Source organism: Rhincodon typus, chromosome 25, assembly GCF_021869965.1.
Source record: "Rhincodon typus isolate 14 chromosome 25, sRhiTyp1.1, whole genome shotgun sequence".
Lineage (NCBI taxonomy): Eukaryota > Metazoa > Chordata > Chondrichthyes > Orectolobiformes > Rhincodontidae > Rhincodon > Rhincodon typus.
The window spans coordinates 7195402-7213021 of NC_063356.1; the positions used below are offsets into that span (position 1 = coordinate 7195402).

The 17620-nt window shown below is 41.3% G+C and overlaps 1 protein-coding gene across 1 annotated transcript in view; it reads left to right on the forward strand.

Moving 5' to 3' along the window:
- dstyk (dual serine/threonine and tyrosine protein kinase) overlaps positions 1–14035 on the forward strand; it is an 86201-nt gene extending 72166 nt beyond the window's left edge. The window contains exons 11-13 of the mRNA XM_048611805.1: positions 2988–3102; positions 4458–4592; positions 6723–14035. Coding sequence (XP_048467762.1) covers positions 2988–3102; positions 4458–4592; positions 6723–6904 — 432 coding nt within the window. The 3' untranslated portion in view covers positions 6905–14035. The remainder of the gene's footprint in view (positions 1–2987; positions 3103–4457; positions 4593–6722) is intronic.
- Positions 14036–17620: the final 3585 nt, after the last annotated feature.

Consider the following 17620-nt stretch of genomic DNA (forward strand, 5'->3'; position numbering starts at 1 on the left):
CCCCCCCCCCCCCCCCCCCCCCCCCCCCCCCCCCCCCAAACCCCCACCACCCACCCACCCAATGCACAATGTTCCTTGACTCATAGACTGTTACAGTAGAAAGAGGTCATTTGGCCCATCGAGTTGGCGTACTTTTTCTTCATCAAGGCAAATTTCGCATTCAACACAGACCTTTGATATTTTTCTTTATTGACATTGTATAATGCTGTCTGTACCAACTGTTGTGAGAGCTCACCTCTACCATCCTGACAGCAGTCTACCTTCCACCCAATGTGCATGTGAAGAATGTCATAGATGTGATTTACATCGCCACAAACACTCTAGAGACGGAATTTCCCAAGGCCCTATTCATTGTGGCCATCCTCGAGGTGCTGCCAAAGTACCACCAACACATCTCCTGTTCCAGCAGGGGACTGAACGTTCTGGACCACTGCGACACAATCATCAAAGACACCTACCGCTCCATCCCCTGCCCACACTTCGGAAAATCAGATCACAACACTGTGTTCCTCCTCGCAGCTTACAAGCAGAAGCTGAAATGGGAGGATCCTTCTCAAAAGGAAGTACAATGCTGGTCCAAGGCTGTGGAAGAATGTCTCTGTCTCTGGGATTGCGTGGAATCGATGGACTGGGCTGTGTTCAAGTACTCAGTGGAAAACCTAGACAAGTAAGCCACTACCATCACGGATGTCATTAGCAAATGCGTGGAGGACTGCTTACCGAAAAAGTCAGTCAAAGTGTTCCCCAACCGTACATCTTGGATGAACCAGGAAATCCACTCCCTACTGAAGACCAGACATGCAGCATGCAAGTTGGATGACCCAGACCAATACAGGAAATCCAGAAATGACCTGCACAAATCCATCAGGAATGCCAAGAGGCAGTACTGGACCAAGTTAGAGTCCCAAACCTACTAAACAGATTCCACCGTCTATGGTGAGGACTAAATAACATTACAGAATACAAAATGAAGCAGACGAAGACACATCCTTCCCTGATGCATTCGGTACTTTCTGTGCTTGGTTTGAGCAGAATACCAGCAGCACAGTGACGCCTGCCCCAACAGCCCCGAACACACTTGTTCCATTGGTCGCCACTGCAGATGTCGGATCAATTTTCCTGGGAGTTAACCAAGGAAAGTCACAGGCCCGGACGGTATCTTCAGCCTCTCCCTCCTACAAGCTGAAGTTCCCACCTGCTTCAAAAAGACACCGTCATCCCTGTACCTAAGAAAGCACGTGCAATGTGCCTTAATGACTACTGCACAGTAGCACTGACCTCCATAGTCACCAAGTGCTTCAAGAGGCTGGTCGTTGCCCACATCAACCCTAGTCTCGCAGCCTGCCTCAATCCCCTACAATTATTTGCTTACCAATGTAACAGGTCCATAATGGATGCCATATCCCTAGCCCTGCACTCATTGCTAGAACATCTGGGCAACAAGAACACCTATGTCAGATTCCTGCTCATTGACTATAGTTCCGTCTTCAATGTCATTATTCCCTCCAGACTGATCTCAAAACTCCCTAACCTTGGTCTGGGCTCCGCCCTCCGCAACTGGATCCTTGCTTTCTGACGCACAAAGCAATCGATGAAGATAGGTAACTGCATCTCCTCTACAATAACACAACACTGGATCACCCAAGGATGCATTCTCAGCCCTCTACTGTACATCCTGTATACTAATGACTTGCCAAATTCCAAACGAACGCCATCTACAAGTTCCCTGACAACACCACCGTAGTAAGATGGATATCTAACAATGAGCCAAAATATAGAAGAGAGATGGAGGGCTTGGTGACGTGGGGCAATGAAAAAAATCCCCCTCTCAATATCGGCAAAACAGAAAGAAAGGAGAAGGATATGCCCCCATCTACATCAACAAAGTGGAGGTTGAGAGGGTGGAGAACACCAAGTTCCTTGGAGTGGTGATAACCGACGATCTGTCCTGGACTTTCCACGTAGTTGCGACCGTTTAAGATGACACAACAATGCTTCTTCCCTCGTTAGCTCAAGAAATTTGGCATGACCGTAAGGACCCTCACCAACTTCTACAGATGCACCAGGTGTATGATGGCCTAGTACAGCAACTGTTCTGCCCAGGACTATAAGAAACTACAGAAAGTTGTGTGCACAACCAAGACCATCACGGGAGCCAACCTTCCATCGTGGACACTATTTGCATGGCTTGCTGCTGCGGAAAGGTTGCCAACATCATCAAAAACCCATCGCACCCCAGTAATGATCTCCTACAACCTCTTCCGTCAGGCGGAAGATAAGACGTCTGAACACTCAAACCAGCAGGCTTAGGAACAGCTGCTTCCTGACCATCAATAGACTTATTGAATGGACTCTAGCCTCCAATAATGTTGATCTCATCCAGCACATGCCCTGTGCAATGTAACCTGAATGCCTCTAAGTCTTTTTACCACCTCTCATCTGTACATCATTGCTTACAAGCAGTACAGGCTGGTCACAGTAAACAAAGCTTTTCACTGTACTTCGGTACACATGACAATAATCAGTTATCAATCAATCAACAACATAGAAGTTAACCATGAGTGAAATTAACAAAAAGCTGCCTGAACTGTTCCTGAAAGCACTATCAGAGGTGCACTGGGCCAGGAAGGTCCCATGATGTTGGATACTCGGATGTTTGTCTTTCAATGTTCAGGGAAAATTGTTCACTTGGAATGTCCAGTGAGCTGTATTGCTGTTTGAATACCGTTCCTGGGCAATATGGTAAGCACCACATCAGAAACAGTTGTCTTTTTTTAACTTCAGGTGAATTGAATCTTCTCCTAGTTTTGAGAAACAAAAACAGAAATTACTCAAAAGCTCAGCAGGTCTGGCTACATCTATGAAGAGAAATCAGAGTTAACATTTCAGGTCTGATGACCCACCCTTCTCCTTCCTCGTTTTCTCAGGTAATGAAGGGTTTGCATTTCAATGTTTTTTGTTTGTATTTCTTATTTTGTGATCCATAGTTGGACAAGCAGAATCGAGCCAAAATCACTGACCTAGGATTCTGCAAACCTGAAGCTATGATGTCTGGGAGCATCGTGGGAACCCCTATACACATGGCACCTGAGCTGTTTTCAGGTATGTTATTTGATTGCTTGGATGAGGTTTCCAGACCGCTTTGCTAAGCTGAAGTTGTGTTTGGTTAGCAGTGTAGGCTGTGCTAGCTGATTGGTTAGTATCTGCCTTGAAGTTTTTGGCTTCAGTACTGTTCCAGTAGCTTGGCAAATATGGCTGTTTGGGGTCTTTGTCTCACATCTGAGAAAGTTGAAATGAAATGGTGTTTCCATCTCAGTCATTATCTAGTGTGTATCAATGGAGGGTGAGAGAATTTGGCATGTCTCTGATTCCCTGTTTTGACTGAAAAATCTACACATGGAAAAAGTCTTTCATGATTTTTCTAGTGCTGATTGATTTAAGGATTATTTCTGACTTCTTCTCCTGTATTAGTATGAAAGCTTTATTTTTTTCCCCCCCTTGCTGTTCTTTGGACCTGGCACTTAAAGGCATTAAAATTTAAGATTCTCAAAGACAATAGATCAGGAAAAGTATACAGTGGCACCTAACTAGTACTTTTTTAAAGCAGTTATGCTGAGCAATCAGACTAATGATCAATGTTTTAGTATACCCTTGATAGCATGGATCTGACCGATCTGTAATTCAGTCTGTTTTGATTGGGGTTCTAATTTTGATATCGTTGATTTAGACTCGGTGTTCACTGTGCACTGTTTGTATTGTAAACAACACTGAAGTAGTGCCACTGGAAGTATCAAATTACTTCAAGCAAGCAGTGTCAGTGTGCCAACTGTAAGTTGAACGGGTGTTGCTTCTGACACTTGGCCATCAGTTCAACTCGAGACCAGACCGAGCTGGCTTCAAACATACGTATGCATCATCTTGTTTGTAGCTATTTCAGTGTAACTGGAATTAATTTGGCTCAGAGGGATCCAATATTGTCTGTCTGTCACTTCTCTTGATACTGTTCTTCCTAAAAGAACAGGAGTAGACCATTCAATCCCTCCAGCACTTTCCACCTTTCATTTACATCACTGGTCTATACTTCAATTCATCACGTGCCTTTTCTTCATATCTCTTGATATCCTCATCTTACAGTAGTCTTGATATGAAGCAAAGGTACAAGACAGTCCATAGTCACCCTGCTGTTGACACTCTCTGAATACTACCCACTGAGAACTAGTCAAGAGAAATCAGAGGCCTTTTTTTGTGGTGTTACAAATCACTGTTTTCATTTTGAGATCGTGTGTGGAGGGAGGGGGAGGAGGAGTAAACTGGTATTATGTGTGGACTTGAATTTATGACTGGAATATATCCCTCCTCAAGGCACTTACACAGCATATTCTCAAACATTAAAAGTTTTGTTGGTTATATTGTTTTTTCCATCCTTTTCACCATTCCCAAACCCCACAAACCTTTAGGCAAGTATGACAATTCTGTGGATGTGTATGCATTTGGAATCCTTTTCTGGTATCTCTGCACTGGCACGATTAAACTCCCAGAGGCATTCGAAAAATGTTCAAGCAAGGATCAGCTGTGGAACAATGTGAAGAAAGGTATTTGGTATTATACTTCTCCGTGAAATATTTTGGAGTTTCTCTCAAGAGGTTTGCATGTAAATTGGTTCTTTTTAAACTTTGCTAACTTTTGCTCATGGACTTCATGGGAGAGTAATGCAATTAAAAATTGACAGTGCTGAAGTTGTCCTGTGGACTGGCAACTAAACATTTGTTGGAAGTAAATTTGAAGGGGCATCTTCAAGAAAGAGAGATGCAGAGATTTCGGACAAGAATTCTAGAGATTGGATCAGGGAAGTGTAGTGAGATAAAGAAAATTGGCTAATACACAAAAGGATTATTCGATCCACATTCTACTCTCCATTCCACTGAATAAAATTGTCAGGGAAAGATTTGTCACCTGGGACTTGGGAGAATGACCTTGGGAGGGATTGACAGGACTCGAGTACATTCTGATGGCTTGGTGTATATATGCTTGGTCTCTTGATAAAAGATGGTTTAATGCTAGCATGTGTGGAATATAGAGATGAAAGGTAGTGTTAATCTCAAAAATAATAAGAACCAAGTAATTGTATTGGGATTTTGCAATATAGTTTACCCAAGTACTTTGTTGGTCTGTGTTAAATGAGCATGTGAAATGCCTAATTCTGCAGTTATTACAATTGCTGTCTGTGCACTCCAGTATTTAATCAAGACAAAGCAGGAAACCAGTGCAAAACCGTCGTTACTCTATTCACTGCGTCGAATTACAGTTGTGAGGGCAATCTGAAATTATTCGATGCAGAGGAATGCCAGCCAGAAAATTAATTTACAGCAATTTTATTGCATCCCCAGGCCAGGCTATGGGTTAAAATTGCCAAAAATTCAAACTAGAGTCAATGGCCCCAGTGCCATATCTGATCTTTTATTCTATCTGATAATTGTGAACTCACGCCCACGACGATCTACATAGGAGTGCTTCTCTGCTGACTCCAAATGCACTTTATCTTGACTTTCACCACAGTGTATGAGATAAAAGTGGGATTGAGTTTTCTTTCATATTTCTATCTTCCCGGAGCATCTGATTTATTCTGCCAGTAATTGCTACTTGATATCAGGAGTGAAGTCACTGACAACAGATTCTTATCTGTACCTCTATCTCTAAATGTTAAATTGAAGGCTTGGGGTCTGTCATTAGTCTGTGGAGAAATGCCTTGTGTATTGCTTCAGCATAAAGTTTGCTGGGAGTTTAATTTTCTGGCTGGCATTCCTCTTCATTGAATAATTTCAGATTGCCCACAACTGTAATTCGGTGCAGTGAGTAGAGTAATGACGGTTTTGCACTGGTTTCCTGCTTTGTCTTTGTTAAATACTGGAGTGCACAGACAGCAATTGTAATGACTGCAGAATTAGGCCTTTGACATGCTTATTTAATGTGGATCAACAAAAGTACTTGGGTAAACTATATTGCAAAATCCCAATACAATTACTCGGTTCTTATTTTTTGAGATTAACACTATCTTTCATCTCTATATTCCACACATGCTAGCATTAAACCACCTTTTATCAAGAGACCAAGCGCATATCCACTCAGCCATCAGAATGTACTCAAGTCATGTCAGTCCCTCACAATGATACCAAATTGCTACTGTGACCAAAATAAGTCCCACATCCTTAAGTAATGGATGAATGACTTTCCTTTAACTATATCTACGTCAGAAAGCATCCCTGTTCAGAACTGTGTGCCGATGCCAGCAGCCAAGCCGTTGAGGGACATAGATGTTGTGAAACTGCATTCACACGTATCATTTTATTCCCTAGTGCTATCATTCTGCATTCCCTTGCAAATTTCATTTACTCCCCCCTCCTCTTCTGCCTTGGTGTATCTTTTCAACTTGGCTAATAATGTTTTTGCTGGCAGGAGGGTCAGTCAACACTACTTGTAATTTGTTTTATTCATTCACTCGTGGTTTGTGGGCATCTCTGGTTGTGCCTGCATTTGTTGCCCTCAAAGGTGATGAGCCGTCATCTTGAATCACTGCTGTCCATTTGGCATAGATACACAGACAATTGGGGAAGGCTCAAGGGATTGTAGGACTAATTGGCTACTATTTACAAAGAGTTGACACAGGCACATTGGGCTCAATGGGCTCCTTCATACGGTGTAATTTTGTGATTCTTTGGTTCTAGGTGCACGGCCAGAACGGCTACCTACGTTTGACGAGGAATGTTGGCAGCTGATGGAGGCATGCTGGAATGGTGACCCTTCCCAGAGGCCCTTGCTTGGAATAGTTCAGCCCATCCTACAAAGCATCATGGACAGACTCTGCAAAAGTCATTCTGGGCCGCTGCGCAAAGATGGCTCAACGTGATGAAATTGTGGAAGACAGTGTGGATTTGCAGGAATTCTCCACAGAGTGGGGAGGAAAAGAAAGCAAAGGACGAACTCAGTTTATTGAGCAGGGTTGTTTGCATTGAGCGCTGTATAAGTATTAACACTAGTTCAGCATTATTGTTTACCTTCTGCTATGCAGCAAGAAAGCAAAACTTGAGATGTTTTTATCCAATGTCTTAGACTTGTAGGGATTTGCAATAGGACCGCTTGTTGGGAATGATGCAAGGAACTCATGGGCTTCTTTTTTCCAGACAGTATTTTTGAGCAAACCTTGCCTATGGTTCTCCCGAGTTAGCACAGAATATCATTAAAAGGTGTAGATAGGAATGTAACTGTATATATTACCTCTCTTTTCTCTAGTTCTCTGCGTTCCAGTCTGATCCAAGTAAAATGATGCCTGGATTGCAGATAGTGGATAAGTGTTCTTTTGCTAGGGAAGAAGGTGAAGAGGAACAGGAAGTTTGGTGGAAAATTGGGGCCATTTACCATTAATTTTGTGTCAACAGCTTCCAATACCAGACATGGTAGTATTTGTTTATGCACTACTAGCACTTGTCCTCATTTCTCTGTCCACAAATAGTGCCAATTTGCACTATTTTTACATTTGATATTTTTAGCTTGGAACTCACAGCTGTTGGGAAGTAATGCAGAGGTTCACTGTTTACCTTGTCTGTACTGCTGTATGCTGGATTGGAGATGGAAAATGGAGACGGTTGCTCCTCTGCACCTGCCTGTCTCCTTCCCAAAACCTTTTTTGAAGGTGTTGGTCAGTAGTTTCTGGACATTGCTTGTTTTTGATGTTGTTTTACACAAGGATTTTTGCTACCTCTTTTTTATTTTAATTGCCCTAAAACAGCTCACCTTAGGATCTTTTGCATTATAATCTTTAACAAAATATCAAAGAACAATATCACTACTGCACGTAATCATGAATCAGTTGAATGAAAACTTGGAACTGAGGCTGCAAGGAAAGCATTCATGTCTAAAGGTGAAAGAAATTCATATTTTTATATTTAACCCTTGCAGTAACATGTCAATGTTTATATTTAGCTACCAGCCACATGTTTGTCCTCTAACTTCTGATCCTAAAGTAGAAGCAGCACCTGACTGGGAAGGAGAGAAAGGTCACAACAATATTGACCTTCTCCTCTAGCCATGAAATTAAAGGAATGGAATGCATTTGAATTGAAGACTCCTGGAGCTTTCCAACATTTAAACACTATTGTACGTTCCATTACTCATAGCTCCGTTTTAACTTATTTATCAGTATTTGATTGTTCTGGAATGGTTGCCTATGCCAGGTTATGTGGGCACATGGGTTGGTTATAAGCAAATTTGGGATTGTTTCAATGTGATGTGAGTCATGGTAAGGGATCTTACAAAGGAGATGGTGAATCAGCAGCCTTGTTTAACACTCCATCCTATTTTTATGAAAAAGTGGTATTTGGGCTCAAGATTCTCTGTCTTCTGGCTTTTATTTCTGGCCAAACCTATTCACACACCCTGATTGGTGATTATTTTGTTTTCTCATCTACTGTTTTATGCATGTGTTTTTGTGTTATTTTTAAAGATGTGTATAACTTTGTTACTTTTTCAGTGTGTTTAGCCCTGTTTCAACATGAAGGGGCCTGTGAGATTTGCTCCATAGAAATCATCATTTTTCTGAAGTTTCGTCCTTTGGTGCTTCCTTTCCATATCAATGAAAGATGGAGGAATGCTTTTAACTGTGTATTATCAACAGGTCATGTATTATATGGGTCTTAACATTGGTAATGTTAAATCTGAGATTCTGGGCCAAAAGAACCAATGAATATGGTCTGAGTGACCAGAAATTATCACCAATGGGATCAAATTCATCCTTAAAACACAACCTGCAAGTTTGCACTTTGACAACAGCACATCTAGTCAAGTACGTTTTTTTTTGAACTGAGGATTGCTTTCTAAATTCAGCTCTCCGTCCTTCTACAGTCTACTTGAAAGTGATGTAAACACTAACATTATTGCCAAGGAAAGTTAGTTGCCTTAGAATGGACTCTTGTAGCAACTTATTTAGTATTTTGACCATTTTAGTTTTGATGTTTTGGTGTAGAATACGAATGAATTGTTGATCTTTCACTGTGTCTTGGACAGTATTTAATTCTGTTTTGAGAGGATATGGTTCGTAGGGTCAGATATTGGTGTAAATGTGAGAATGAAAGCCCCAATCTGCAGGTCAGTGCAACAGATTTAGTGCAGAAACAGTTTGACAAGATGTTTTAATATAGGAGATGACTGGCCTTAATCTCTTGAGACCTGTTGTCCCAAACCTGTAGCATCAAATAGTGATAGCATAGAATGTGGTTATTATTCTTTCCTGAGAAACCTTGAGGTAGCTGGATTTGTTTCAGATCTAAGCATATCACAAGGACAGCGTCACCTGGGATATGTAAGAAAGGTATGTCTCTTTACCAATGAGCGTTTTGCACTTTGATTAGGTTGTTTTAATCAGTATTGCTTTTGAAACAAAAGCTTCATTATCTTTTCATTGACAAATCTTAAGAACAAAGTGGTAGAAAAATCAATTATTAAATTGGGGAGGAGCTCAGAAGGCAAATAGAAACATTGTGTACTTGACCCAGTAATTCTAAATTTTAGATTTTTAATTCCCAACTTGCTTTACTGCGAGAAGTTAGGTGGAGTAATGGGCCCTAACATGGCATCATCTATCTTCACTTTCCTGTGACAGAAACCTCAATCTGCAACATCTTTTTGGAGAAGTCACAGTATCCTGAAAGACTGCACTTGGACGAATGCTCCTTACCCCATTTAGTTTCAATGAATGCAGCAAACAAATTGGACAGAAGGAGTGAAGAACTCTGGGAATGCATGTGATTTTTGAATTTTCTTAAAAAGTGAAAAGAAAGGAGCTGCTATATAGTGAGCACTTGCAAGTAACAAAGTATTTAACTTAACCTTGCAGAAAACATTTAATCCATCAAAACCAAGACCCAACTGGGGGAGACTGCCTGTTCACACAAGTTAATGTTAGTTTCACTTGTGCTATCTTAATCCCACCTAAATCTAGACTGTGACTCTCTGAACTTTCTTCTCTGTGCCTCGGTACCACCACCACCACCAACCATACCTAACCCAGCCACTGTCCGAAAAGAACAACAATGGTATTGGCCTGATTGTTCTGTCTGGAGAAAATTTTGGTTGGCTTTCAAAGGCTGATATATCAGACCATATGATGCCGATTTTGGTCAGATTTTTATTTTCTATATCTGTCTATATGTGAATGCTAAAAATGAGCTATATGAGCAAATTCAAATCTGCATCTCTTAAACTTGGGAGAAGACCATCAAATGCTCTAAAGTTTGCAGAAAAGCACTTTGTTCGGAATGTGGAACCAGCTCAGACCAGTGAAACGTAGATTTGTTTTCCTCATTCTGCTTAAAATATCATGTTTTAACTGTGATTAGACCTGGCTCAGTTCCATGCCTTTTGCATCCAAATACACAGCTCAAATCTATCCTCAAATTTTGCCTGGAAGAGCTGAGTGGAATAGGAAAATCCAAAGTAATGAAATAATGGAGAGGAGCAGAGCTACTGAATGGGTGATAATGTGCGTGTGGCAAATCTTTCATCTCTCTCTTCAGGTAATTAATTGCAGAAAATGATTGTGGACTAAAGCACGTAGTTACAGCAGACAAGGGAAAGCTTTATTTTCCACCTGGCCCATGCTACCCCTGACCAGGAAGCTTTGTGTTGCTGACACTAGGTGTTAAAGAAGTTCTTCCATTCATACCGTTGATGTTACTCCCGTGAGCATCAAAAAATGATTCTTCAAAATTAGCAATTTGAATGAAGCATTTGGAACATGTTCACTGATCTGTTAAACCATAAAAAAACTTTACTTTTATAACATCCCGAGATGAGAGAAATCACTACTGAGTTGAATACAGTTCACAGCAAATGATTATCTCTTAGGAAATAGGTGATCTCATTCGATTTTAAGCATTCTTGGCATTACACGTCCAGGACCCTTCTCTTACTGGAGTACGTGCAGGCTCATCTTAAAAGTAAATGGTTATAACTTGCAAGCAATTAACCCTTAGCCAGTTAACTTGCACATAGTCTTTGAATATGAAACTTTGCTCATTCGTCAAGTTTTCAGATCCACCTGCTGTGAATGAATCTCAGTAGTGTATATAGTTTTCAGTAGACAAACCTATGCTGTGTGCATCCCCCCGCCCCAAAGTGTTCCAGGTAAAAACTGGAGTCCAGTGTGCAAATTTCTTTTAAAAAGTAATAGTTTGTCTTGGCCCTCAACATAGCTGGATTTGTGTTGGTTTCTCAATAGGGAGTTCATTGGTTTAAATACTGAGCTTTTGATCGAAATGATTGTAATGTACGTCTTGGGTTGTTGAGCTGCCGAGTCCAAATAGGTGCTACGTACTATCTGTAATTGAGTCATATATGAAAGTTCTAAAAAATTAGAAGGTAGCAGCTTGCCAAGTCATTGCAATGATTAAGGTTGAATGCAGATGGCTCTTTAGATGTAGGACGAGATAAGCTGATCATCTCTACAGCAACAAGGAACTACCAGTTATTTTTATATACTTAAAATAAAAGCACAATGAGGTTTCTTATCGAATAAAATTAGGTACTTGTTCCCCTTTATTTCCCTTTACTTCTTTTATAAGTAGTTGAACACCGGCTTCAAAAGCCAAAAAGGTCAACTGTTGAAGATGATATAAATAGATTATAACAACACTAATTCAGATCACTTTGAATCTTGATTTTTCAATGCAGTGGTCTTAGTCCACCAGTTTTAAATTGTAACTTATTTAGTAAATCTCTCCTCAGTCGCACAAGCTAACCTGTAGGATGTTCTTGACACCTTGTTCACCACTTTCAGAAAAACTGTTTGAGGTGGGGGTTTAGTATTGCTTGCAAGAAGCCAAGAGCTTTGTATAAATTGTGTTGCCAAAATATGGTGACAGGTTTGTCTTCCTTTTATCACACTTCACCTGTAGAAAGAGGCTTGTGTATTCTTTTAAAAGAAAGCACTTGGACTGTTAACTGCACTGTGTACACCCAGGCCTCTTGAGGTTACTCGGATGCTGAGATGAGCTGAAACCTGTTGTAGAGCACTGAATTGCAGAGGTGGTGAGCTTAGCTCCATCCAGTTTTAAATTGGAAACTTTGTGGGATAGCCAGCAGGCGTTGGGCTGCAGCAGTTTTTTTTTAAAAGACACACGTCCCCATGCACACGTATGACTCCTTTTGCAGAATGAGACCAATTGCACCTTGTTTTGTAAATTCCCATCTGCCAAAAGGAGTCTCTCACCTTGTGTTCAGACTGCAGGCTAGATGGGGTGGGTACAGAAAGCTGCCTGTGTAACGCTTCATTAAGTGAGTTATTCCTATCTATTTGCTGTATTATCTGAACCATTTTTGTGATGAGGTTTTCTTTCAATTTTTAAGACACTGCCTTTCACTGTACATTACAAACACATTTGAAAACTCCTGAGATGCATGCTCAACAAGGCTGCATGCAGCCTTGCACCTCTTTCTTTTTTCCCCCCTCATTTCACTGTTCAGGCATTCTGAATCCTTTCTCACTTCTCTAGTGATGTTCCAAGATGTCCATATGCTACAGAGGCTAACCAGTGGTTATATTACGGAGATATAACCAGCCACTTGAGTTCTCATTCATTGCCTGAATATGCACTTGTGCACATGCTTTCAATTCACTTGACACACCCACACCGAAGCTGTAAACTAACTATGGTTTCTTAATATTTTGGGACCCTTGACATGTTAAACTGTATTTGTATGATGTACTGAACAAAATCAAGATATAGTTGTGTGTAATGTGTGAATGTGATGCGTGAAAATATTTATCAAAGTTCATTAATCTTTTAACCAAAACTGCATTGTACAGTTGGCTAAATCGCTGCACTTTACCTCTAATTTTGTAATAGCAGTTAATCGAGAAAGCTTATTCCTTGTCCCTTATTTCTCTCCGTTTATGGCCTGTATTTTAGTCCAATTCCACATTAATTTACATTTGTTTTTGGGGGGAAATTGTCTTTTGGATTAATGTTAATTGTTGTTGAGGGCCTAACTGGAGTTGTGGTTGGGTTAGTTTTCAAATGTTCTCAACTTCAGTTCAGTTATAAACAGTATATGTCACTACAGAATCGTGAAAGGGAGGCCAATATATTGACATAACTATAGCCAAAGTAATCCTTAAAGGATCTCCCTGCAGCCATTGCTGCTACTCAGACCACTCTCACTGCAGCAGGTTCTGACAGCTATAACACAAGGGCCTTTTGTTAGGTCTCTATAGAAAGTTGAACTGGATGAATAGGAGAATGTTCTACAAATACTTGCATGGTGCTGTTCTTAGGGCAGTAATTTCTCAGCAGCTAAGTCTTGTTTTTAAAAAAACTTAATTTTCCCCTTCCATACTGCATTGCCTAAGAAGTCAGTCAGGATGCCCTAAGTTCTGTGGTGTTATTTTGCTAATTGTTCTCCAATCACCGATGATAGCACATGTTGAACGTTCCTGCCATGGTTAAACCCTAGAGGAGAAGCGCTACAACTAAGAAGGGGTTTTTGTGTCTGTTTGGATGTAAATTCCATCCACCAACCTTTCTAAATGAGGGGACTAGAGGATCAAACAACATCTCAGTATATCTGTAATGAGGGAGAATCCTATGAGAAAATCTTGTTGGCCAACTGCACAATTCATTAGCACAATCCTGCATAGAACAGTTATGTTTACTTTTTTGTTGGTACGTTCTGATACAGGTTTGTTCTTGTTTTGATGTAAATGGTGACAACTTGGCATTGTAATGGGGATTTTTAAAATACTAAAACCTGCTTGGACTCTTGTGTATTGAAAAACAACTAGTTGGGTGCATTCTTAATATTTTACTATTGTGTATTCCTTGTAATCTTTCTCCAATTAAGCCATTGAGTGAAGTTAAGATAAAGTATGTGTTTTAAAAAAAACCCAGTTGTTAAAATGCCTGTGCTGTAAAATCCTGTTTTATAAAAAAAAAACTGAAAAATGTATAAAATACAAGGTGCTATAATAAAGATGAACATTAACCGATTCCTTATACTTAAATATCTTGAGTTGCTGTTCTATTTATACTCTCCCTTCCACATTAAATGGGCTGTGTAACGCTTCTTTAAGTGAGCTATTCCTATCTATTTGCTAAGTTATCAGAACCATTTTTGTGATGAGGTTTTATTTCATTTTTTAAGACACTGCCTTTCACTGTGTATAAAAACATATTTAAAAACTCCTGAGATGTATGCTCAACAAGGCTGCATGCAACCTTGCACCTTTTTTTTTTTATCCCCTCTCTCATTTCACTGTTCAGGCATTCCGAATCCTTTCTCACTTCTCTGGTGATGTTCCAAGATGTCCATAGGTAAGAAGGTAAGTTCCATTCACAAGGCACAAGTCAAGTCATTTGATTCCAACTTGGAATGTTACAGCATCAAAGGTGGTCATTTGGCACTGTTTTGGCTCTGCAGGAAAACTCTTTGCCCATAGCTTTGCAAATATTTTCTCTCTCATTGTTTATCCCATTGGCTTTTTGAAAATTTCCAGTGAATCTGCTTCCACCACCATTTCAGCCAGTGCATTTCAGGTCATCTCAACTTGCTGTAGAAATTTATATTCTCACTTGCATTCTGGTGCTTTTTCCTATTAGTGTGTGTGTGTGTGTGTGTGTGTGTGGTTCCCATTACCAACTGTTGTTTGTCCGTCCATCTACGTTTTCATAAATCAACAATATGGTGACATTGTGTTACTCAAGTAACGGGCAATGACTATCTCCCAACAGCAAACAATCTAACTATCAGTGCCATTACCGTCACTGAATTCCCTACCATCGATATCCTGGGGGTTACCATTGAGCAGAAATGGAATTGGACTGTTTTATGTTGGTGCTTCCTTTTGGAACCAAGAATATTACACTAGGTAAACACATGGTAAATCTGAACAGGAACACTCCTTCACTCCCAACTGCCCCTCTTTACCTCCCACTGCCCACCCCCCCCACACACACACGCACACACACACATACACACAACTGCAGAAGGTGTAACATCTGCCTGTTACTTCCTCCCTCCTCACTATCCAAGGCCCCAAACATACTGTCCACGTGAAGCAGCACTTTATCTGAACTTCACTCAATCCAGTCTACTGTATTTGCTGCTCACAGTGTGGCCATCCCTACGTTGGGGCAATGGGAAGTGTAGACTGGGCAACCAGTCCAGTTTTGTCCAGAAAAAAGACCCTTAGCTTCCAGTTGTCTGCTGCTTCAACACAGCACCCTGTTACCTGGTCAACATTTCTGTCTCAGGCTTGCTGCAGTGCTCCAGTGAACCCTAATGCAAGCTGGAAGAGCAGTGTTTCATTTTCTGCCTGGGGACTTTGCAGCCTTCTGGGCTCAATATCAAGTTCAACAGTTTTAGGCTTGAGGCACGTTGTCCATGTCCTTACCCCAACCCCTCCACACCAAGCCTTGTGTTATCACATGGTCTGCTGTACCCATTGTTAGCTACGAATAGTATCCATTTGCAGTTATTCATTCTCCTTGGCTGACTTACTCACCCCATTGTCTGCCCAACTGTTCTTCTGTCTTTAGGGTCTTTCTCCACCTATTGTTTACCCTTCCCCTCCCCTCTCCCACCGCACCCCCCCTGCCCCAAAAAAAAACACTATCTTTTGCATTTAAACCAACGTTTTTTTTCTAGCTACCATCAGTTCTCAAGAAGGGTCACTGGAATGAAACATTTAACACTTTTTTGACTTTATTGAGGCTTGCTTCACCTCCTAGTAAGTTGCTTCACACTTATCCATGACCTCTATCTGTAGGTTGGCCTGTCACAGATCCGTGTTAGAAAATGTATTCCTCCCGCCAGTCTACTGAATAGATCTTCTATGAGTCAATACGGGTATAGATTTGCACTCCAGGCTGGGTTGAGTGTGGCCTCGCTGCACCATCTGTTTTTAACACCAGAATGATGAGAGTAGCTCATTCACTGCTGGATACTCATTCCAATGCTCCTAGGTTCACCTCCACTTCAGGCAGGATGGCCTAGCATATCAGGCATTCTTTCAGACACCTAGGATTGCTTTGTCTTCAGCTGCAATTTAACTTAGATGCCTTTCATTTCCCTGCCATCTTTTGCACTTGTCCAGTATCTCTTGCAAACTCACGTTTGAGTCTGTCAACCTATTAGCTACACCCCACTTCGACCGTCTAATTTTTGTAACCAGGAGTAACCGAATAATGCAGGGTATTCACCCTTTACTACGTAAAGTGGCAATTCTGCATACTTGTCCTTTCACTGTTCTTCCACAGTACATTGCCCTTCACTGGCACCACTTGTTCCCTGTATATCTGTAGTATAATCTTGGCAGGCTTCAATGGTAGTGCCCTGAACTTCTACCTGTAGTCTGATTTGGGGATCAAGGACACCGCTGCGCTCGTTTCCACTTCCATTTTTACTGTCTTCCCTTCTACTCTTGAGAAGAAACCAGAAACGATCTGTTTCACGTCATACCGATAGGATGTTTAACAGATATTATGCTGACTCTGGCCTGTCTGCTTCTCCTTCAGCCCCAACTGACTCCCAGTCTACTCTCTGGCTAGCAGCATGTACCTTATGCTGTGGCTTCAGGGTTGTCTCTTTCTCTTATTTTGGTTGTACCTGGCCATTTCAGGCAATATGACCCACTTGCGTATATCTGTTCACTGGGCTTCTCGAGTCCAACACATTGACTCCTTGTGGCCACTCTCTTACCACATCAGCAGCATTTTACAGTTGGTACTGCACTCTGCTGAGTTTCTGCTACTTGATACACCCAGGAGTCATCAGCCAACTGGGTACCTTTGCTGGTAGCCAACTCCATTGAGGTAGTAATTTCAAAAGCTGCCTTGAAATCCAGGTCCTTGCTTGTTAAGTAGCTTCTGTTGGATGCCTTCCCACAAGGCATCTTGGAGGAAACCTTTGAATTCACAATGTTCTGCTAACCTCTTTAAAGTGATCACAAATTGGGTGATGGACTCTCCTTCGTGCTGTACCTGTTTTACCACAATGGAAGCATTCCACTATTGTCAGCAGCTTGGGTGTGAAATAATTTTCTAACACTTGGCATAACCCTTGCTATGTCTTCTCCCAGGGTTTCTCTGGTTGTACCAGACACCTTAGAATTGTGAAAGTCTTGCTTCCAATGCTACTTAAAGCATCATGTCCTTGGCCATTTTGCTGCTTTGAAGAACAAATGAGAGCTTTCCATAAATGGAGCACAATTTTCTGACACTTCATGAAATGGCCCCTTTTGCCACAAATTGGCCTGCCATTTTGGTTTTCCTGCCAATGAGTATATTTCCTGCAACTCAACAGCTCACAGTCAGAGTTCCTTCAGTAAACACTTCCCCTGCTGGCTGCTCCCTCACCAGCTGTGCTAGTGTATGGTTCCTTCCTGGTGTCGCCTGCAGCCTGAGTTCCTTTGTGACCATTTTCTGCCATGGTTCCGGTAGCTCCCAGATGTGTACTCTCTTTGGCCGTAGGCCTGAGTCCCCTCATGACTGCTTATCAACATTGCCTCCTTAATCCCATGCCATTGCCAAAGTCTGGGCAATGTCTCCACGGGACCGAAAAACAGCATTGCGCA